The 23,017-nt window shown below is 42.3% G+C and overlaps 1 protein-coding gene across 1 annotated transcript in view; it reads left to right on the top strand.

Annotated features, from left to right (window-relative positions):
• VPS16 (VPS16 core subunit of CORVET and HOPS complexes) overlaps nucleotides 1-23,017 on the top strand; it is a 412,925-nt gene that overhangs the window by 263,224 nt on the left and 126,684 nt on the right. The window contains exons 14-16 of the mRNA XM_069733839.1: nucleotides 1,105-1,140; nucleotides 20,318-20,426; nucleotides 20,512-20,646. Coding sequence (XP_069589940.1) covers nucleotides 1,105-1,140; nucleotides 20,318-20,426; nucleotides 20,512-20,646 — 280 coding nt within the window. The remainder of the gene's footprint in view (nucleotides 1-1,104; nucleotides 1,141-20,317; nucleotides 20,427-20,511; nucleotides 20,647-23,017) is intronic.

The raw sequence follows: 23,017 nt of genomic DNA, 5'->3' as shown, positions 1-23,017 counted from the left end.
CTGGTATTGCTTCATTCTTAGGTGTGCCATCTTCATCCTCTACAAAGATTTGATATCGGTTCTTCAGTTGTGTGGTTGGTGATTTCTCCATGGTCTTCTTGCTTCTTTTGGTCACATGCTTCCACTCATCTGCTTTTGGAGGTTCTCTGACACTTTTTTCACCTTCTGTGACCAGTAGAGATGCTTCTGTTCTGTCTAGAAAGTCTTCATTCTCTTTGATGAGTTTCAAAGTTGCTATTCTTTCTTCCAGACCCCGCACCTTTTCTTCTAAAAGGGCCACTAGTCTACACTTCTGACAGGTGAAATTGGATTCTTCTTCTGGTCGATCTGTGAACATGTAGCACATGCTGCAGCTCACCATGTAGGTTGTCACATCTGCCATGTTGCTCCTAGATCCTGCTGACTTCCTGTGTGTTTTCCTTCTTGTGCAATCTACTCAGCCAAGCTCTCTTGCAATAATGTCCTACAGGCAAAAATGCTGTTGGTGCTTTCGAAGCAGCTGGTCCCGGCTGTACCCAACGATCTTCTAGCTTAGGGAGACTTCGCTTCTCCCAGAAGGCACCTGGAATATGCAAATTAGCCTCCTGAAGCTTGAATCCCTGGTTTGGTGATGCTTTCGAAGCAGCTGGTCCCGGCTGTACCCAACGATCTTCTAGCTTAGGGAGACTTCGCTTCTCCCAGAAGGCACCTGGAATATGCAAATTAGCCTCCTGAAGCTTGAATCCCTGGTTCCCACAGCATCACTGTGTCAGCCTTCGGAAAAACCGAACATGAAGAGGAAGCCAAGGATCATCTGCAGCTCCACTTCCTCTTCATGTTCACTTTGTCCGAAGGCAGAGACAGTGACGCCAGTTCTGATTGGGTGTCGGCATCTCGTGCCACAACAACCGTACGAGATCCCCTGGGAGAACGTGTGCCAACACCACGGGAAGTATAGGCTTTATTATGTTATATAGGCATTTTGATAAAGAAGAAGGTTGTCCTAGTAGTGGACAACCCCTTTAATGACAACATGAATTTTTGGTGAATTTTGTAAGGCTGGTATTTGATAGGTAATGGTGATAAATTGGGGAAATTCTTTCATTATCCTTTACAATCCTGCAGATATAAACAACTCACTGTTCCAGTCCTTCTAGACAGGTATTATTTTATTCAGTGCTATTCATGTGTTAGTTGGTATATACAGTGGGAGAAACAAGTATTTGTTCCCTTGCTGATTTTGTAAGTTTGCCACTGACAAAGACATGAACAGTCTATAATTTTAAGGGTAGGTTAATTTTAACATTGGGAGATAGAATATCAAAAATAAAATCCGGAAAATTACATTGTATAAATGATATATATTTATTTACATTTTCCAGTGAGAAATAAGTATTTGATTCCCTACCAGCCATTAAGAGTTAAGACTCTAACCTCTACAACAGTGTTCCCCAACTACGGTCCTCAAGAGCTACCAACAGGTCATGTTTTCAGGATTTCCTTAGTATTGCACAGGTGATAATTGCATCACCTGCACAGGCAATAATTCCATCACCTGTGCAATACAAAGGAAATCCTGAAAACATGACCTGTTGGTGGCTCTTGAGGACCGGAGTTGGGGAACACTGCTCTACAACATGAGCAAGACCAAAGAGCTTTATAAGGATGTGAGGGACAAGATCATAGACCTGCGCAAAGCTGGAATGGGCTACAAAACCATATGTAAGACGCTGGGTCAGAAGGAGAACTGTTGGAACAATAGTAAGAAAATGGAAGAAATACCAAATGTCTGTCAATAACTTACAAAATCAGCAAGGGATCAAATACTTATTTCTCCCACTGAATTTGCTATAGATAGGTACAGCAAATATAGGTATGTGAAGATATGCTGCTATAATTTGGTATATGCAACAAAAATCCATGATGTTCACATTTTAACATTGCAAGCTAGTGGTACTTGTGAAGTGATGATTAGTATTGCCTTAGCTAGCATAGCACATACAATGGCATGTAAAAGTGTGGGCACCCCGGGTCAAAATTACTGTTATTGTGAACAGATAAGCGAGTTGAAGATGAAATGATCTACAAAAGGGATATACCGTATATACTCGAGAATAAGCTGAGGTTTTCAGCCCATTTTTTGGGGTTGAAAGTCCCCCGCTTGGCTTATACTTGAGTCATACCCAGGGGTCGGCAGGGGAGGGGGAGCGGGGAGGCTGTCTAATTATACTCACCTGCTCCTGGCGCGGTCCCTGGATCCCCGGCACCGGTAGCTTCTTCCTGTACTGAGCAGTCACATGGTACCGCTCATTACAGTAATGAATATGCTGCTCCACCTCCCATAGGGGTGGAGCCGCATATTCATTACTGTAATGAGCGGTAACGGTGACCGCTCCATACAGGAAGAAGCTGCGGCGCCGGGGAAGCAGGGACTGCACCGCGCCAGGAACAGGTGAGTATAACGGGGAGGGGAGCGTTGCTCGATATTCACCTGCTCCTCGTTCCGGCGCCGCTCCGTCTTCAGTGTCTTCTGCAGTGACGCTCAGGTCAGAGGGCGCGGTGATGTGGTTAGTGCGCGCCCTCTGCCTGAACGTCAGTGCAGAAGACGCTGAAGATGGAGCGGCGCCAGAACAAAGTCAGGTGAATATTGCCGGGCGCCTGAGCGACGAGAGGGGAGTATTTGATTTTTTTTTTTTTTATCACAGCAACAGCAAATGGGGCAAGTGTCTGTATGGAGCATCTTATGGGGCCATAATCAACGTTTGTGGAGCATTATATGGGGCAAGTGTCTTTATGGAGCATCTTATGGGGCCCATCATAAACTTTATGGGGCCATAATCAACGTTTGTGCAGCACTATATGGAGCAAATATCTTTATGGAGCATCTTATGGGGCCATAATTAACGTTTGTGCAGCACTATATGGCACAAATATCTTTATGGAGCATCTTATGGGGCCATAATTAACATTTGTGGAGCATTATATTGGGCAAATGTGTTTATGGAGCAACTTATGGGGCTATTGTTAACCTTTATGCCAGATTATATGGGGCATATTTTAATATGGAGCATCTTATGTGGCCATCATAAACTTTATGGAGCATTATATGGAGCTCCTGATCCAATATGGATATTCAAAAACACTTAACCTACTGATGTCTCAATTAATTTTACTTTTATTGGTATCTTTTATTACTTTTGACATTTACCGGTAGCTGCTGCATTTTCCAACCTAGGCTTATACTCGAGTCATTAAGTTTTCCCAGTTTTTTGTGGCAAAATGAGGGGGTCGGCTTATACTCTGGTCGGCTTATACTCGAGTATATAGGAGCATGCCCAGTGTGTGTATATATGTATATATATGTATATATATATATATATATATATATATATAGTAGAAAAAAAAGGAACAGCACAACTCTAGTACTTATCTTCAGGTGCAGGGCCTCAAGCAACCAGTCCAGCGATTGCAGCAAGTTTACAGACACTCAAAAAAGAGGCAGCACTCCATAGTTTAAGTGAAATGTGGAAGGTTTAATCGACCCACGTAGCCGGGCGACGTTTCAGCTCCATCTGAGCCTTTATCAAGCAGTGAGTAACCATTCCTAGTATCTTTTTTTTTTTAATTTTACATACTATTAGTGTTCATAATGACATATACAGTGGGACAAAAAAGCGGCATATATATATATATATATATATATATATATATATATATATATATACTAGATGGTTGCCCGATTCTAACGCATCGGGTATTCTAGAATATGCATGTCCACGTAGTATATTGCCCGGCGACGTTGTATATTGCCCAGTCACGTAGTATATTGCCCAGCCACGTAGTATATGGCCCAGCGACGTAGTATATTGCCCAGCCACGTAGTATATTGCCCAGTTTCGTAGTATATTGCCCAGTGACGTAGTATACAGCACAGAGCCACGTAGTATATTGCCCAGTTACGTAGTATATTGGCCAGTCACGTAGTATATTGCCCAGCCACGTATGTCACGGGTTAAAAAATAAACATATACTCACCTTCCGAGGGAGCCCTTGTAGTCATGTTGACTGTGTGCGGTGCACTCGGCAGCTTCCGGTCCTAGGGTTGGTAGCGCAGGACCCGTGATGACGTCGCGGTCACATGACCGTGACGTCATGGCAGGTCCTTCTCGCGTAGGCGCACAGGACCTGTGATGAGGTCGCGGTCACATGACCGTGACGTCATGGCAGGTCCTTGTCGCATACCATCCTTGCTTAGGCAGCATCAATAGTAAAATCTTGGTCACACAGGGTTAATAGCGGTGGTAAAGGAGTGTGTGACACGCGGCATAACGTGGTCCGTTACCGCTGGCATTAACCCTGTGTGAGCGGTGACTGCGGGGAGTATGGAGCGGGCGCCGGGCACTGACTGCAGGGGAGTAGGGAGGGACTAATCAGACTTCGGCCGTCGCTGATTGGTCGCGGCAGCCATGACAGGCAGCTGACGAGACCAATCAGCGACTTGGATTCCATGACAGACAGAGGCCGCGACCAATGAATATCTGTGACAGAAAGACAGACAAAAAGACGGAAGTGACCCTTAGACAAAAAAAAAAAAAAATATATATATATATATATATATATATATATATATATATATATATATATATATATTATACTGCTCAAAAAATAAAGGGAACACTAAAATCCCACATCCTTGATATCTAATATATAAAGCTGAATGTGTGTATGTGTGTGTGTATGTATGTCCGGGATTGGCATCTGCACCGTCGCAGCTACAGCCACAAAATTTTGCACAGTAACCCCGAGAGCGTCATAGGCTATGTTGTGAGGCGAAATTTTAACCCCGCGCGTTCCAATTCACCAAACAATTTTGCCCCTATCTACATAATGGGGAAAAAAGTGAAAGGAAAAGTGTTGGAGGCGTCGCAGCTACAGCCACAAAATTTTGCACAGTCACAGGTCTGGACCCCGAGAGCGTCATAGGCTATGTTGTGAGGTGAAATTTTAACTCCGCGCTTTCCAATTCACCAAACTATTTTTCCCCTATCTACATAATGGGGAAAAGTGAAAGGAAAAGTGTTGGAGGCAAATTGACAGCTGCCAGATGTGAACAAGGGGGACTTAAGGAATGAGAGCGATGGCGCCAAAGAGTATATACCGATCAGTTGCTAAGGTGGGGCCCCGACATGAGATACTCACCACACATGGGGATATGAACACACACACAAAATGCGCCACACACTACCACGTGCTTGAACACATATACCACCCTCAGCACACATTTCACCACACATACACCAACCTCGCCACATAAAAGTCGAAACAAAAGTCGCCGCTCAAAACTCGCCACGCGCAAAACTCGCCACATGCAAAAACTAGGCTCACGCAAAAATCGCCACAAGTGCAAAACTCACCTCATGGAGAACTTGCACACGCGCAAAAATTGCCACATGCACAAAAGTTGCAACACATGCAAAAGTTGTCTCACACAAAACTTGCACATACTCAGAAGGCACCACACATAAAACTCGCCACGTGCAAAACTCGCCATGCGCAAAACTTGCACACAACTTGCTACACTAACCTGTCACATGCAACTCGACACACAAAAAGTTGCTACACGCATGTTGCCACACAAAACTCATCTCACAAAAGTCGCTACATGCATGTCGCCACACGCAACTCAACACACACAACTTGACAAACGAAACTCGCCCTAAAACACACACAAGTCTGGTATTATCCTTCAAAAATAAAAATCTGATTAATAAGCAGACAAACTACAACAAATGTACCATATAGGAAATACGACAGCTGTCAGTCACATGACCTGTCTATTATGTGTACTGTATGTGTGAGCTAATATATACTGCCAGGGGGAGGGCTTCCTGTTGGCTGGGGATTTATCAGGCTGCCAATTTAGCTTACAAATACTGAGGTAAAAATACTGAGCAAATAAAGTGTGAATGAGGTCTAATACAGGAGGAGATGACACACAGGTATATACTATATACAGGGGAGATGACACACAGGTATATTCTATATAGAGGAGGAGATGACATACAGGTACATACTATCTACAGGAGGAGATGACATACAGGTATAAAATGTATACAGGAGGAAATGACACACAGGTATATACTATATACAGGAGGAGATGACATACAGGTATATGCTATATATAGAAGATGACATACAGGTATATACTATATACAGGAGGAGATTACACACAGATATATACTATATGCAGGGGAGATGACACACAGGTATATACTATATATAGGAGGAGATGACATACAGGTATATACTATATACAGGGGAGATGACACACAGCAGGTATATACTATATACAGGGGAGATGACATACAGGTATATACTATATACATGAGATGACATACAGGTGTATACTATATATAAGGGAGATGACAAACATGTATATACTGAGGTGAAAATGAGAGGTGTGAGGTGAAAATGAAAAGGTGTGAGTGCAAAATGAGAGGAGTGAGGGAAAATAGTGGAGTGATTGGAAAATGACATGTGAGGTCGAAATGACAAGTGTTAGGGGGGAATGAGAGGAGTGAGGGAGAAAATGAGAGGTGTGAGGGAGAAAATGAGAGATGCGAGGGGGAAAATGAAAGATGTGATTGGGAAAATGAGGCGTGATGGGAAAATAAGAGAAGTGAGGTGCTATAACTAACCACAGATATTTACTATGCCCAGGCAACGCCGGGCTCTTCAGCTAGTCTAATATATAAAGCTGAATGTGTGTGTGTGTGTGTGTGTGTATGTATGTATGTCCGGGATTGGCATCTGCACCGTCGCATCTACAGCCACAAAACTTTGCACAGTCACACGTCTGGACCCCGAGAGCGTCATAGGCTATGTTGTGAGGTGAAATTTTAACCCCGTGCTTTCCAATTCACCAAACAAGTTTTCCCCTATCTACATAATGGGAAAAAATGAAAGGAAAAGTGTAGGAGGCAAATTGACAGCTGCCAGATGTGAACAAGGGGGACTTAAAGAACAAGAGCGATGGCGTCAAAGAGTATATACCGTACAGTTGCAAAGGTGGGGCCCGGACATGGGATACTCACCACACACGGGGATATGAACACACACACAAAATGCGCCACACACTACAACGTGCTTGAACTCATATTACCCTCAGCACACATTTCACCACAAATACACCAACCTCGCCACATAAAAGTCGAAATACAAAAGTCGCCGCTCAAAACTCGCCACGCGCAGAACTCGCCACATGCAAAAACTAGGCTCTTGCAAAACTCGCCTCAAGTGCAAAACTCACCTCATGGAAAACTCGCCACACGCAAAACTTGCACATGCGGAAAAATTGCCACATGCACAAAAGTTGCCTAACACAAAACTTGCACATACTCAAAAGGCACCACACATAAAACTCGCCATGCGCAAAACTCGCCATGCGCAAAACTTGTTGCACACAACTTGCTACACCAACCTGTCACATGCAACTCGACACACAAAAAGTTGCTACACGCATGTTGCCACACAAAACTCATCTCACAAAAGTCGCTACATGCATATCGCCACACGCAACTCAACACACACAACTTGACAAACGAAACTCGCCCTAAAACACACACAAGTCTGGTATTATCCTTCAAAAATAAAAATCTGATTAATAAGCAGACAAACTACAACAAATGTACCATATAGGAAATACGGCAGCTGTCAGTCACATGACCTGTCTATTATGTGTATGTGTGAGCTAATATATACTGCCAGGGGGAGGGCTTCCTCTTGGCTGGGGATTTATCAGGCTGCCAATTTAGCTTACAAATACTGAGGTAAAAATATTGAGCAAATAACATGTGAACAAGGTCTAATACAGGAGGAGATGACACACAGGTATATACTATATACAGGGGAGATGACACACAGATATATACTATATACAGGAGAGATGACACACAGGTATATACTATATAGAGGAGGAGATGACATACAGGTACATATATATACAGGAGGAGATGACATACAGGTATATACTATATACAGGAGGAGATGACACACAGGTATATACTATATACAGGAGCAGATGACCTACAGGTATATACTTTATACAGGAGGAGATGACATACAGGTATATGCTATATATAGAAGATGACATGCAGGTATATACTAAATACAGGAGGAGATGACACACAGATATATACTATATACAGGGGAGATGACACACAGGTATATACTATATACAGGAGGAGATGACATACAGGTATATACTATATATAGAAGGAGATGACATTCAGGTATATACTATATATAGGGGAGATGACACACAGCAGGTATATACTATATATACAGGGGAGATGACATACAGATGTATACTATATATAAGGGAGATGACAAACATGTATATACTGAGGTGATGAGGTGAAAATGAGAGGTGTGAGGTGAAAATTAAAAGGTGTGAGTGCAAAATGAGAGGAGTGAGGAAAAATAGTGGAGTGATCAGAAAATGACAGATGTGAGGTTGAAATGACAAGTGTTAGGGGGGAATGAGAGGAGTGAGGGAGAAAATGAGAGGTGTGAGGGGGAAAATGAAAGATGTGATTGGGAAAATGAGAGGCGTGATGGGAAAATAAGAGAAGTGAGGTGCTATAACTAACCACAGATATTTACTATGCCCAGGCAACGCCGGGCTCTTCAGCTAGTCACTAAATAAAATATTCCAGTTGTAAATCTTTTTTCATTACATATTGGAATGTGTTGAGAGCAATAAAACAATGATCAACATAAATCACAACTAATATCCCACGGAGGTCTGGAGTTGGAATTATGCTCAAAATCAAAGTGGAAAATGAAGTTAAAGGCTGATCCAACTTGAGTGGGAATGCCTCAAGACAAGGAAATGATGCTCAGTAGTGTGTGTTGCCTCCACTTGCCTTTATGACCTCCCTATAACACCTGGACATGCTCCTAATGAGGCAACGAATGGTCTCTTGAGGGATCTCCTCCCAGACCTGGACTAACGTATCTGCCAACTCCTGGACAGTCTGTGGTGCAACGTGACGTTGGTGGATGGTGCGAGACTTGAAGTCCCAGATATGTTCAATCGGATTCTTGTCTGGGGAATGGGTGGACCAGTCCATAGCTTCAATGCCTTCATCTTGCAGGAACTGCTGACACACTCCAGCCACATGAGGTCTGGTGTTGGCCTGCATTAGGAGGAAAGCTGGGCCAACCGCACCAGCATATGGTCTCACATGGGGTCTGAGGATCTCATTTTGGTACCTAATCGCAGTTGTCAGGCTAACTCTGGCGAGCACATGGAGGGCTGTGTGGCCCTCCAAAGAAATGCCATCCCCACACCATTACTGGCCCACTGCCAAAACCGGTCATGCTGAAGGATGTTGCAGGCAGCAGATCACTCTCCACGGCGTCTCCAGACTGTCACATGTGCTCAGTGTGAACCTGCTTTCGTCTGTGAAGAGCACAGTGCGACAGTGGTGAATTTGCCAATCCTGGTGTTCTGTGGCAATTGCCAAGCGCCCTGCATGATGTTGGGCTGTGAGCACAACCCCCAACTTTGGACGTTGGGCACTCGGACCACCCTCATGGAGGCAATTGCCAAGCGTCCTGCATGATGTTGGGCTGTGAGCACAACCCCCAACTTTGGACGTTGGGCACTCGGACCACCCTCATGGAGTCAGTTTCTAACCATTTGTGGCCTGCTGGAGGTCATTTTTCAGAGCTCTGGCAGTGCTCCTCCTGTTCCTCCTTGCACAAAGGCTGAGGTAGCGGTCCTGCTGCTGGGTTCCTGCCCTCCTACAGCCCCCTCCACGTCTCCTGGTGTACTGGTCTGTCTCCTGGTAGCGCCTCCAGCCTCTGGACACTACGCTGACAGACACAGCAAACCTTCTTGCCACAGTTTGCATTGATGTGCCATCTTGGATGTGCTGCACTACCTGAGCCACTTGTATGGGTTGTAGAGTCCGCCTCATGCTACCACGAGTGTGAAAGCACAACCAAGTGACCAAACATCAGCCAGAAAGCATTGGTACTGAGATGTGGTCTGTGGTCCCCACCTGCAGAACCACTCCTTTATTGAGTGTGCCTTGATGATTGCCAATAATTTCCATCTGTTGTCTATTCCATTTGCACAACATCATGTGAAATCGATTGCCAAACAGTGTTGCTTCCTAAGTGGACAGTTTGATTTCACAGAAGTTTGATTTACTTGGAGTTATATTCCGTTGTTTAAGTGTTCCCTTAATTTTTTTGAGCATTGTGTGTGTTTGTATATATATGTGTGTGTATATATATATATATATATATATATATATATATATACACACACACACTGTGTTCCAAATTATTATGCAAATTGGATTCAATTGTCATAAAGATTTCATTGTTTTGTTTTTCAAATAAACTCATGGATGGTATTGTGTCTCAGCGCTCAATGGATCACTGAAATCAATCTTAAACACATGTGATTAGTTTTCCAGGTGATTCTAATTAAAGGAAAACTACTTAAAAATGGTGTTCCACATTATTAAGCAGGCCCCAGTTTTCAAGTAACATGGGAAAGAAAAAGGATCTCTCTGCTGCTGAAAAGCATCAAATAGTGCAATGCCTTGGTCAAGGGATGAAAGCATTAGATATTTCCCGAAAACTTAAGCGTGACCATCGTTCTGTTAAGAGATTTGTGGCTGAATCTGAGCACAGACGTGTTCGTGCTGATAAAGGCATAATGAGGAAGGTTTTTGCCAGGCAAATTCATTGGATTAAGAGAGCAGCTGCTTAAAAGCCATTACAAACCAACAAACAGTTACTTGAAGCTGCTGGTGCCTCTGGAGTCCCTCGAACCTCAAGGTGTAGGATCCTTCAAAGGCTTGTATTGGTTCATAATCCTACTATTCGGCCACCCCTAAACAGTGTTCAGAAGCAGAAATGGATTCAGTGGGCCCAGACATACATGAAGACTAATTTTCAAACAGTCTTGTTTACTGATGAGTGTCAATCAACCCTAGATGGTCCAGATGGATGGAGTAGTGGATGGTTGGTGGATGGCCACCATGTCCAACAAGGCTGCGACGTCAGCAAGGAGGTGGAGGAGGTATGTTTTGGGCCGGAATCATGGAGAAAAAGCTGGTAGGGCCCTTTAAGGTTCCTGAAGGTGTGAAATTGACTTCTGCCAAGTATATAGAGTTTCTGACTGACAACTTTCTTCCATGGTATAAAAAGCAGAAACGTGCCTTCAGGAGCAAAATCATCTTCATGCATGACAATGCACCATCTCATGCTGCAAAGAATACCTCTGAGTCATTGGCTGCTATGGACATAAAAGGAGATAAACTCATAGTGTGGTGACCATCTTCCCCTGGCCTCAACACTATAGAGAACCTTTGGAGTATCATCAAGCAAAAGATCTATGAGGGTGGGAGGCAGTTCACATCAAAACAGCGGCTCTGGGAGGCTATTGTGACTTCATGCAAAGAAATACAAGCATAAACTCTCCAAAAACTCCCAAGTTCAATGGATGCAAGAACTGTGAAGGTGATATCAAAGAAGAGTTCCTATGTTAACATGTAACTTGGCCTGTTAGGAGGTTTTCGAGTTAAATAGCTTTTTTGTTCAGTAAATGTGACCTCCCAATGCTGCAAATTCCGCAAATGAGCATTTTCAGTTCTTTAATACATAGTAAATGTTTAGAAATTCTACTGTACCTAATAATTTGGAACAGTGCATTTTGAGCTTTTATAAAATTTGATGTATAATCTAACGGGTGATGACTTTTATTAGACTGACTGTCATTTGACCCGACCATTTAGGAAAATCAGAGAAAAATGTCATTTGCATAATAATTTGGAACATGGTGTGTGTGTGTACGAGGGGCGATCCAAAAGTAATGATAATCAATACTAAACACAATGAATATAGTCAAAAAATAAATTTATTTTTCTACATAGTCTCCTAACAAGTCTATACATTTAGTCCATCTCTTTTCTAAACTTAGAATTCCCTTCGAAAAAAATTCTTGATATTGACCCTCAAAAAAATCCCCAACAGCGGTTATCACGTCGCTATTGTCGTCAAATTTCTTGCCCCGGAGGTGTTCCTTGAGCCGAGGAAAGAGAAAGAAGTCACTGGGGGCTAGATCTGGTGAATAGGGGGGGGTGTTCCACCAGTTCAAAGCCCGCTTCTTGAATGGTAGCCATGGCAACAGCAGCTTTGTGAGCCGGCGCGTTATCTTGGTGAAACAACACTCCAGCCCGCAGTTTGCCGCGCCTTTTCTCCTTGATAGCCTCCCGCAATCTTCTTATTTGTTCTGCGTAGTAGCAGCCCGTAATAGTTGCTCCCTTCTCCAAATAGTCCACCATAATAATTCCTTCAGCATCCCAAAAAACGGACGCCATAACCTTCCCTGCTGAGCTTGACACTTTGAATTTCTTCTGCATCGGTTCGTCGGCTCGTTTCCATGTCATCGATTGTTGTTTAGGGATCAAAGTGGTGGATCCAGGTCTCGTCCATGGTCAAAAAACGTGACAAAAAATTTTCCTTGTCTGCTTGGAACTTTTCGAGATTTGCTATTGAAATGTCAACTCGTTTCTTCTTTTGTTCGTCGGTTAACATTTTTGGCACCCAACACGCGGAGACCTTTCTCATATGCAATTCTTTTGCAAGGATTCTTTGAATACTGCCATATGAGATCCCTGTGACCTCAGCTACATGCCTGATAGTCACTCTTCGATCTGCCAATACAACTTCTTCAACTTTTTTCACGTTTTCTTCATTGAGGGACGTGGATGGGCGTCCTTCACGATGTTCATTTTCCGTCGATGTTCTTCCCAGCTTAAATTCCTTGGCCCAGTGTGCAACTGTGGAATATGGAGGAGAAGAGTCCCCCAATGTTTCCACGAAGTCGCTGTGTATGTCTTTGGTAGTCATTTTTTTCAAGCAGAGGTATTTGATGACAGCTCTGAGCTCGTTTTTTTCCATTTTGATGTTCACTCCTCGGCAGTTCATATTCAAATGAATGTAGCTCCCGGGAATCGAGGTCTATTTAAGTAATTTTTTTTTCCTGGACTAGTGGGTACCTAAGAGAGAAGAAAACATTTTATTTTAATTTCTGTGTGCAATAGAAATAACCGATTATCATTACTTTTGGATCGCCCCTCGTATATGTATATATATATAATTGTCTAAGGGGTACTTCCGTCTGTCCTGTCTGTCGGTCTGTCACGGATATTCATTGGTCGTGGCCTCTGTCTATCATGGAAATCCAAGTCGCTGATTGGTCGCCGCAAAACAGCCACGACCAATCAGCGACTGGCACAGTCCGGAAGAAAATGGCCGCTCCATACTCCCCGCAGTCAGTGTCCCCGGTGCTCCGCTCCCCGCAGTCAGTGTCGCCGGCGCCTGCTCCATACTCCCCTACGGTCACCGCTAACACAGGGTTAATGCCGGTGGTAACGGACCACGTTAGGCCGCGGGTAACGCATTCCGTTACCGCCGCTATTAACCCTGTGTGTCCCCAACCTTTTACTATTGATGCTGCCTATGCGGCATCAATAGTAATAAAAAGTAATGTTAAAAATAGTAAAAAAAACAAAAAACCTGCTATACTCACCCTCCGTTGTCCGCTGAGGCGCTCTCGCCTGCCACCATCTTCCTTTCCCTGCGATGCTTTGCGAAATTACCCAGAAGACCTAGCGGTCTCGCGAGACCGCTAAGTCATATGGGTAATTTCGCAAAGCATCCTGGGAACGCAAGATGGCGGCAGCTGCGCGCCCATCTCCACAGCGCCGTTGGATCCCAGGAGGCGGAGAGACGGGACGCTGAGGAGCAGCGACCAGAATGGTGAGTATGTTACACTACAAGGGGCCTCGTATCGTTAGGTGAGTATGTTTATTTTTTATTTTTTTAACCTGTGACATACGTGGCTCGGTAATATACTACGTCACTGGGCAATATACTACGTGGCTCTGTGCTGTATACTACAAGGCTGGACAATATACTACGTCGCTGTGCAATATACTACGTGGCTCTGTGCTCTATACTACGTGGCTGGACAATATACTACGTTGCTGTGCAATATACTACGTGGCTCTGTGCTGTATACTACGTGGCTGGACAATATACTACGTGGCTCTGTGCTGTATATTACGTGGCTGGGCAATATACTACGTAAATGGGCAATATACTACGTGGCTCTGCTGTATACTACGTGGCTGGGCAATATACTACGTAAATGGGCAATATACTATGTAACTGGGCAATATACGGTACTATGTAACTGGGCAATATACGGTACTATGTAACTGGGCAATATACTACGTGGCTGGACAATATACTACGTGGACATGCATATTCTATAATAACCGATGCGTTAGAATCGGGCCACCATCTAGTGTGTGTATATATATATATATATATATATATATATATATATACATATATACATATATATAAATAGTTTCATCTTTTACATTTTAAAAGTGACAAAAAGGAAAATGGTTTGGGCACCCTGCTTGGTTAGTACTTAGTAACACCCATTTTTGCAAGTAAAACAGCTTGTAAATGCTTTCTGTGGCCAACCAAGAGTTTTTCAATTCTTGTTTCAGGGATTTTCATCAATTTTTCCTTTGGAAAATTCTTCCAGTTCTGCGAGGTTCCAGGGTCAACTTGCATGCACTGCTGTGTAGCCACAGATCTTCAATGATGCTCAGATCAGGGGGACTGTGAGGGCCATTGTAAAACCTCCGGCTTGCTGCTTTTGAGATAGTCTATTATCCATTTGTAGAAGCTATCCTCTTTCCAAACTCAGCTTTTTTTTACAGGTGGTGTTATATTTGCATCAAGAATTTGTTGAAATTTTATTGAATCCAGTTTTCCTTCTTTTTTTCTCCACACATACTTTTGATCATTGTGGCAAAAAAAGTTCTATGTTAATCTCATTAGTCCACAGAACTTGTTTCCAAAATACATCAGGCTTATTGAGATGTTCTTTTGCATACTACTGACGCTGAATTTTATGGTGAGGATGTTGGAGAGGTTTACTTCTGATGACTCTTCCATGAAGGCCATATTTGATCGGGTATCTCTGAACAGTACAACAATGTACCACAATCACATAGTCTACTAAATGTTTCTGAAGGTTTTTTGCAGTCAATAAGGGGTTTTGATTTGCCTCTGTAGCAATCCTATGAAATCCTCACTGAATCCTCACTAAAATTTTGTTTGGTCTTCCAGACCTTATCTTGACCTCCACTGTTTCTGTTAACTGTGTTTTCTTAATTACATTTCGACTGAGGAAAGGGAAACTTGAAAACGCTTTGCTATTTTCTTATAGCATTCCCCTGCTTTGTGGGCCTCCACCATTTTCATTTTCAGAGTGCTAGTCAGCTGCTTAAAATAACTCATGGCTGCATTTTTTGGCACAATGGTAGAGGAGGCTGGGATTTTATGAAGCTGGAAAATTTGCATCACCTGTGTTTTTTTTTTTTATATATTTCTTTTAACGATGATAGTCAACAAACCATAGACCTAACAGACTAATTAAGTTCTGAAACCTTGGTCAGAAAGATCTGAGCACACAAATCTGCAAGGGTGCCCAAACTTTTGCATCAGCCCATTTTCCTTTTTGTCATTTTTAAAATGTAAAAATGACAATATTTTTTTTTTATTTGCCTAAAATAAAAAGGAAAAATGTCATCTTTGACGTTAGGCTTTTTAGAGATCATTTTATGTTCAACTTGCTGAGCTGTTCATGGCAACAGTAATTTTGACTAGGGGTGTCCAAACCTTTTCATGCCACTGTAATGTTTCAAGGAATATGTTGTCATGATTCTGTATGTTTCCAAGCACAATATATTCTTAGCATCAGTGGTCTGCAAATCTCAACCCCATCACGAATGATGATTTTTAATAAGGTGTTAACATATGCAGCGCCATCAAGTTGACATAGTGGGGCATTCCTGCTGCACATTATCTTTGATAATATGGACTCCAAAGGTAAATTGCAAACAATAGCTGTACCTGGAGTTGAGGCATACAAACTTGGGTTGAGGTAATATGGCATGATCAGTATTTGGCCTCACTATTTGTATACTTTTAAACTATGAGTAACTATGAGGTACAAAGCATATTGGAAGCATTTTGTTTTTTTTGTTTTTCTTTTTGACATGCAAAATACTAATGTAAAATACTGACCAAAATGCTGCCATGTAAAAGTGTTTTTTTAGAAAGTATAAACCAATATGTTTGGATTATTTAGTTATAAACAATAATACAATAAACAAAATAATCATTATTCATAAATTGAATAATTTTAATGATGGACTTGTAGCCCACAAGTCAAATGTTCAGTGTGTTTTACCATTAACATGTTCTCTTCATCAATATTTATCAGAATTTCATACCGCAAACTAATGGCACGTATGTAAAGGTGCTTTAATGCGGAATAAACACTTAACTTGTTGGTAGAAATTGGTTTTGCCGTTTTAAAGAAACCCATCATTGAAATTGTATGCATATTATGAGCAGCCAGATCAGGGGTGGGACAATGCATTTGTAGTTATCCTGCCACTCTTCCTATTCCCCGCACATTAAAAACACGAACTTCAGAGCAGAAAACATCTCTCAAATCATTTGTTCCCCTTAATTTGCATGATAGGGGTGCTATATTAGCTCAGGACACTCTCAAATAGTCATATGATACAAAAGAAAGAAATAAAATCCCAGTAATAATTTATTAAAAAATACAGGTAGACATTACAAAGTAGCCAACAGAAAGTCAAAAATAGACAGAGTGGAATTAATGACTAAACAGGTATAAAACCCAGGAGCAGCATATATTGAAGTGGATGGGTGGACATAGGATAACAATCCCACACTTAATAAAACACTATCTCATTTGATAACAATACCGCTGAAAAAAGATGTCAAAGTACTGAATATAATAAATAATTGCAGCTTCTAAATAGTATATCCAAAAGGGTAATATTCCAATGTAAAGTGCTGCTAGTCAAATTTAAGAAGCTATAAAATAGCCAATTCAGTAACAATAGTACTCAGCCAATAGTAAGTATATATCACTTTAAGACAGTTTCATATTGCTAGGGGTGTCAAAAAAGTCCTTACCCATGGTCTCAACTGCTACAGCCTGAGTAGTGCAGCCCCAACGTGCGTTTCGCGTGGGCTTCCTCGGGGGGCTATTCCCCGCACATTGTCTGCCTCCTTTCTCTGACAGGTCACCTTTATTTCAGCTATTTTTTCCCTACAAAGATCTCCTGTCACGGTGTGTCTCGACCCAACAGGTGGTCGGTCCGCTAACTGCACAATACACATACAACGGGGATGGTATAGCGGAGAGGAAGGCCCTACCAATAGGGAATGAGGGAATGGTCACCACCTGAGCTCAAACCTGAGCCTGTCTCTGCACTCCCCTAACGCCCTATGCAGGTCCTTCCCCCCACCGCCGTCAGGATACTTTGTCTCTAACTGTCACCTAACTCTGCCCTGGCTAGTGCACTGGCTGGCGACGGGCACTAGCCTCACCACTGCAGATATTAGCACATGGGCGGGGATAGTGACAAACACGAAACGGACGATGAAATAAACACTTAGGTTTCTCTCCTGCAAAGCACCACACAGCAGAATAAAAGCACCAGGATAATGAACCCAGCAGAAGCATCACTGCACCCAGAGAGCTCCTCACTCCGACTTGGTCACTGAAGATTGCTCTATCCCCAACAGTCAGCTGATTCATCAGGTGACCTTTTAAAGGATGGTGGGAGTGGTTGCCACCTGCATCAGCTGACCCAGCAGCACTGCAGTAACACCAGATTACCAGTGGGGGGAAAAACACATTAACCCCCGATGGTCCAAAAGGAAAAAAGTTTTAAACTGACTGGAACCAGAGGTGCCACAAATCCAAAAATGGATTGTGACATCTCCCCATCGCCAGGACCTTACTGCACATGCAAGAGATATACAAGTAAGTGTAGTAACCCAGTCCAGAGTGTTTCTGTCCTTTAAGTAATCCTGTATTGTGAGTAGCTTCTGTACACTACAGCTCACTCTCTAACTGCCCCTCTACATTATCCCCAGACTTTCTGAGCTGTAATTCTCCATTTCTAGTCACCTCTATTTTACATGCAATGCATTTCTCATTTGCTGTGTTCTGGGTTCAGCTAATGGTGGAAGTGTACAATGACTCATAATGATTGTTTTGTAAGGATCTGAGATGTAATCTGGTGTCCTATGTGCTAGCTCCTAGTCACATGGTCAATAGGAGGAGCAGTTTTCAAGGCAAGTCTAGAATGTTCTTTAGTCTAAGGGATGCCCTCAGGGAGAGCAGAACACACATGGAGGCTGTTTTCACTGAAAGATCTCCTGCAGGCCTGAGAGCCGGGGTTCCCTCTCTAACCTGTACAGACGTCAGTCTAAAGTCTTTCTGACTGGATTTACCTCAGTTTTTACATTCACCTATAAGTACTTGGGCACGTGCCTTAACATACTGTGGAGTTAACCCCGAGTACAGGTCTGTAACCTCTCATTGCTGCTTCTGTAAACTACCTAAAGACTCTGTCCAGTGCTCAAAGCTCCAGACCCCAATCACATCTCAGCATCTAAGGCTACTTTCACACTAGCGTTAACTGCAATACGTTAAAATGCGTCGTTTTGCAGAAAAAACGCATCCAGCAAAATATTTTGCTGGATGCGTTTTTTCCCCATAGACTTGTTTTGGCGACGCATTGCGACGGATTTGCATACGTCGGTATACATCTTTCGACGGATGCGTCGAAATTAGGCAACACGTCGTCTGGAAAAACGTAGATTGCAACGTTTTTTGGCTCCGACAAAAAAACGTGTCTCGGCGCATCCATCGGCATGCGTCTTTGGCTACAATGAAAGTCTATGAGCGACGGATGCGTCGAGACATGTCGTACGACGCAATGCAGCGCTGCAATACGTTTTTTTCTACTGAGCATGCTCAGAAACAGGATTTTTTTTAGCTAATTGGCCAGACATCCCCAAATAGACGGATCCGCCGAAATGCTGTATGCGTTGCATACATTTTGCACTTTTTTGACGCATCCGTTTTTTCGGCAAAAAGACGTTTTTGTGACGGTTTGCAGTTAACGCTAGTGTGAAAGTAGCCTAAGTGTGAACTACCCATGAGAGACTGTTCCTTATTTGTTCTAATTGCCGTTCCTGCTGAAGTAAAAGCAACTGTTATCCCCGAGACCGGTGTGTGTCATCATTCCTTTGGCTGCGGACACCGTGTGGGGGTGGCTAGCAGGGAACGATCGGCCTGGTCATTACATTAGTACAGACAGCAGGTACCTGAAATAAGAGAGACCTGTCAGGCTATTATTTTCACTGTGTTCTTCTGAATGCAGGTAAATCAACAGGTGTTCATTGAACCGTGAGGATTTACCGCATTCAATATTGATTAAATTTCTGTTGTGGAGACTAGAGTCCTGAAAGCCGCGCCACATGTCAGTTTCCGCGGGTGATCCGCAGGTGCACATAGACGCACAGTGGACGTGGGCTTTCTAGAAATGCCATAATCTATGCGGTAACCTCTGGCCCTTGCAGTTTTGACGCTGCATAAATACGCAGTGTGAAAACCGCAGCAATTCCTGATCGTGGGCACGTACCCTCAGTCAGCAACAGGAGGCAGAACACAGGCGAAAAATAGGGAGAGGGAGCAGAGCTACAAATGCATTGTCCCACCCCAATAAATTGGCTGTTCATTGGTATATAGAGTTAACTCTTCTCTAAAAGATCAATACAGTTTTCTGCAAGGAAGTAGAGTTGGGCAGATCAATTTGTAGGATTCCAGGCCAAAAGTCCAGTCAGTAGTCTCTGGTCGCTGTACGGGAGGATCGCAAATATCTTACTTTTCGAGATCCCTGATGCAGCTTTTGATTGGCCAGGCTGGTGTGACATCACCTGTGCTTCATGCCTCAATGATGATGTCATGGCTGGCTGGCCAATCAAAGGCTGTGCTGGAAATCCTTTAAGGTAAGAGACTCGTGAGCCTCCTGTACAGCAGCCAGGGTTTTCTTTCTTGTCCGATTGACTGGATTCCTGAAAATAAATCCGCTCAACTCTACAATGAAGGTGTGGATTTAATCAGCATTAAAGCATTCTACACATGGATTAGTTTAGAGTATTTAATCCTAATGACAAAATCACTTTAATGACCTCCTAATACTCAATACAAATACAAAATGTATATATGATATATTTCAAATCTTGCTTCTTTAATAAAATGGTCTATTGGGCAAATATTGTGGCCTGCCATAACCATATAGACTCTGTATTTGCCTCCACACAGGTTAGTTCTGAGAAGGCTTTATCCTCTTGCTGTAAAAATTTGTGAGCACCTAAAGATTCCAGAATTTCAAGGAGTGAGTCGTATTTTAGCTCACTGGGCATGTTACAAGGTATTGTATTTCTAAAACTTTATAGATGGATTTTTTCATTTCTATGTCTCTGTGTTTGTAGATTTTACATAGTTTTTTTGTTTAGGTCCAACAGAAAGAGAAATCAGATGAAGAAGTAGCCCAGGCCATTAATCAGAAACTTGGTGACACCGCCGGGATTTCTTATTCAGAAATTGCCTCAAAGGCTTGTGACTGTGGAAGAACCGAATTGGCAATTAAAGTAAGTATATTTATTCCATCACTCTACCATATTCGGGTGCGGTAGAAATCAGTGAAGTGTCAGCTTATATCTATCAGCTGAGCATCGGTCAGGGATAGTTGCCACTCTCATTATTGTGATACATGGACATGAATTCAGATGGATATACTTATCTGTAAAGGGGTTATTCATGCTGGGCATCAAAGTCTCCGGATTCACTGAGAGCAGACAATCATATGACTACAAGTATGCCTATTGCGGCCACATTCTAACTAGACGTGTGACTGTAGTGTCACACCTAGACTACCACTACTAGACCACTACCTAAAAAAAACCCATTTATAAATGTAGTAGTCCTCTTTAATACAAAAAACCCCCATACTCTCCCTCCTGCCTCCCCAGCGATGTCAACACTGTTAAACCACATGAAGCCTGTAGCCAATCGGAAGCTGCTATTTGGCTGCTGTGCTTGTGTGACGTTTTTTCAAGGGAAGCAGAAGTGATCACTGATTGGCTGCACGGCTCAAGTGGCATAACAGTCCTACGTGAAACCCAGGAGACCTTCCGCTGACAGTGCTGAAAAGCGCTGGGACTAGTTCACTTAAAACGGTTGTGCAGGCAGTGGACAACCCCTTTAAACCTTTGGTCTTGATTTTTTTTTTATCCTTTTTCTGTATGAATACTGTATTTATAGTTTTCTGTCTATATTTGTTTTAGTTTTAAAAAACAAATAAAAACACAATCAATAAAAAAACATTGAAAATAGGGTTGTGTATGCTGCATTAAAAGGAAGTTATTCTATTTATCGTTCTTATTGCATATTATTTAACTCAGTTTTTGCAAATATATTTTATTTGTTAGTGGCTTTTGTTCAATAGAAATGATTTGTATGAAACCTCCAGGATCCAGGAAACCTTTGATTCCCAGAGCATTCTGTGATGTGAAAAAATTCCCCTTGCCCAAAAAAAAACTGCATCAGAATTTTTGCTGCATTTGAGATTCTTTAAAACTTGTGCACTTTTTTTGGCTCTTAATAGTCTTTGTTTCCCTGTAAATTAAGCTTTGATGTGGTGTGTCATTGCTAATCATCTGATCAGAGTTTGATCAGTGTGATCCGATTTTCTTGAACTTGAAAAAGATGGGGAATAAAATTCTCCATCTTCTCCATTTTGTCAGTCCATGAAAATTGGACTGCACTCAGAAGTCATCCGAGTGCTGTCTGATGTTTTCCATGGATTCATTGACTTCCATGGCTGAATGTGATCCAACTATTTGATGCAAATCGCACATGCTGTGATTTTTTTTTTCTTCTTCTGTGGACAATATCTGTCTGAGGAAAAAATCAGACCTGTGCAGGGCCCCATAGAGTAACATTGGTCCGAGTTCAATCCAATGTTTTGTTGTATCTCACTCAGACTGAAAATACTGTAATTTGCCCCTACCCAGAGTTACAAACTCTCCCTCCAGAACAAGCTCACTGGTAGATTCTCAGTTAACTCATTTTGCAGCCAGCAGTAGACAATGCAATGGCTAATATAAAGCAGATAATAAAACACTTTTAATGAAACCCTGTTACAAAATAATTTTTTAAGCCTGTTGTGATCAATGTGAGAGTTTAATACAGCTGATCTCTTGTGACTACAGCCGGTGACTGTGCACCCAACGTTCCCAGCTGAGGATCTCTCTAGATGCCATTGTCTGTAGCATCCGCTGCATCTAGATGGTTGCAAGAGGGAAGGAGCTCCTTCTTTAGCTTTCTCAGTACCCCTGCAATGTGATCTTGGGGGCTGATGGTTGTCATGGCAATTGGATGTCAATCAGGAACCTCTAGATCTGCTAGGTAAGATAGGCCCTTAGACCATGCCATAAATTGTGTGTAGCAGGTTCCCTGACAGTGTGCAGCTGACAGGTGTAATATGTTGCAGTATATAAGTATTAGAACAGTGATCCATCTATTCAGTGCTCAAGCCCCTTCGCAATACTAAGTAAAAGAGAAGGAAAAAATGTCAAAATGTTTTTTTTTTTTTAATTTAAAATAAAAAGTGAGCAATAAATCAACACCTGGAACCATCCATATCATAAGTCTTTCACAATATCTTACCTGTAAAGCAAATAAAATAAAAATTAAAAAAATGCTTTTTTTCATCCTACTAATAATACAAAAAGTTTAGTAATAAGTGATTTGAAAGTTGTTAGTCAAGAGAAATTGTATCATGCAAAACTTCTCCCCATCCTGCAAAAAAAGCAAGCTCCCACTCAGCTCAAATTATAACTGTCTGACTATGGCAGTGCAAAACAAGTAATTTGTTGCGAAAATAGTTCTCAGTTAAAAGCAAAAGTAGCAAAACATTTAAAAAAAAGTGTATAAATCTGATATTGCTGTATAGTAGTT

Source organism: Ranitomeya imitator, chromosome 7 (assembly GCF_032444005.1).
Source record: "Ranitomeya imitator isolate aRanImi1 chromosome 7, aRanImi1.pri, whole genome shotgun sequence".
Lineage (NCBI taxonomy): Eukaryota > Metazoa > Chordata > Amphibia > Anura > Dendrobatidae > Ranitomeya > Ranitomeya imitator.
Note: the sequence above shows the minus strand (reverse complement) of the source record. Positions and strands in the feature narration are given on the sequence as shown.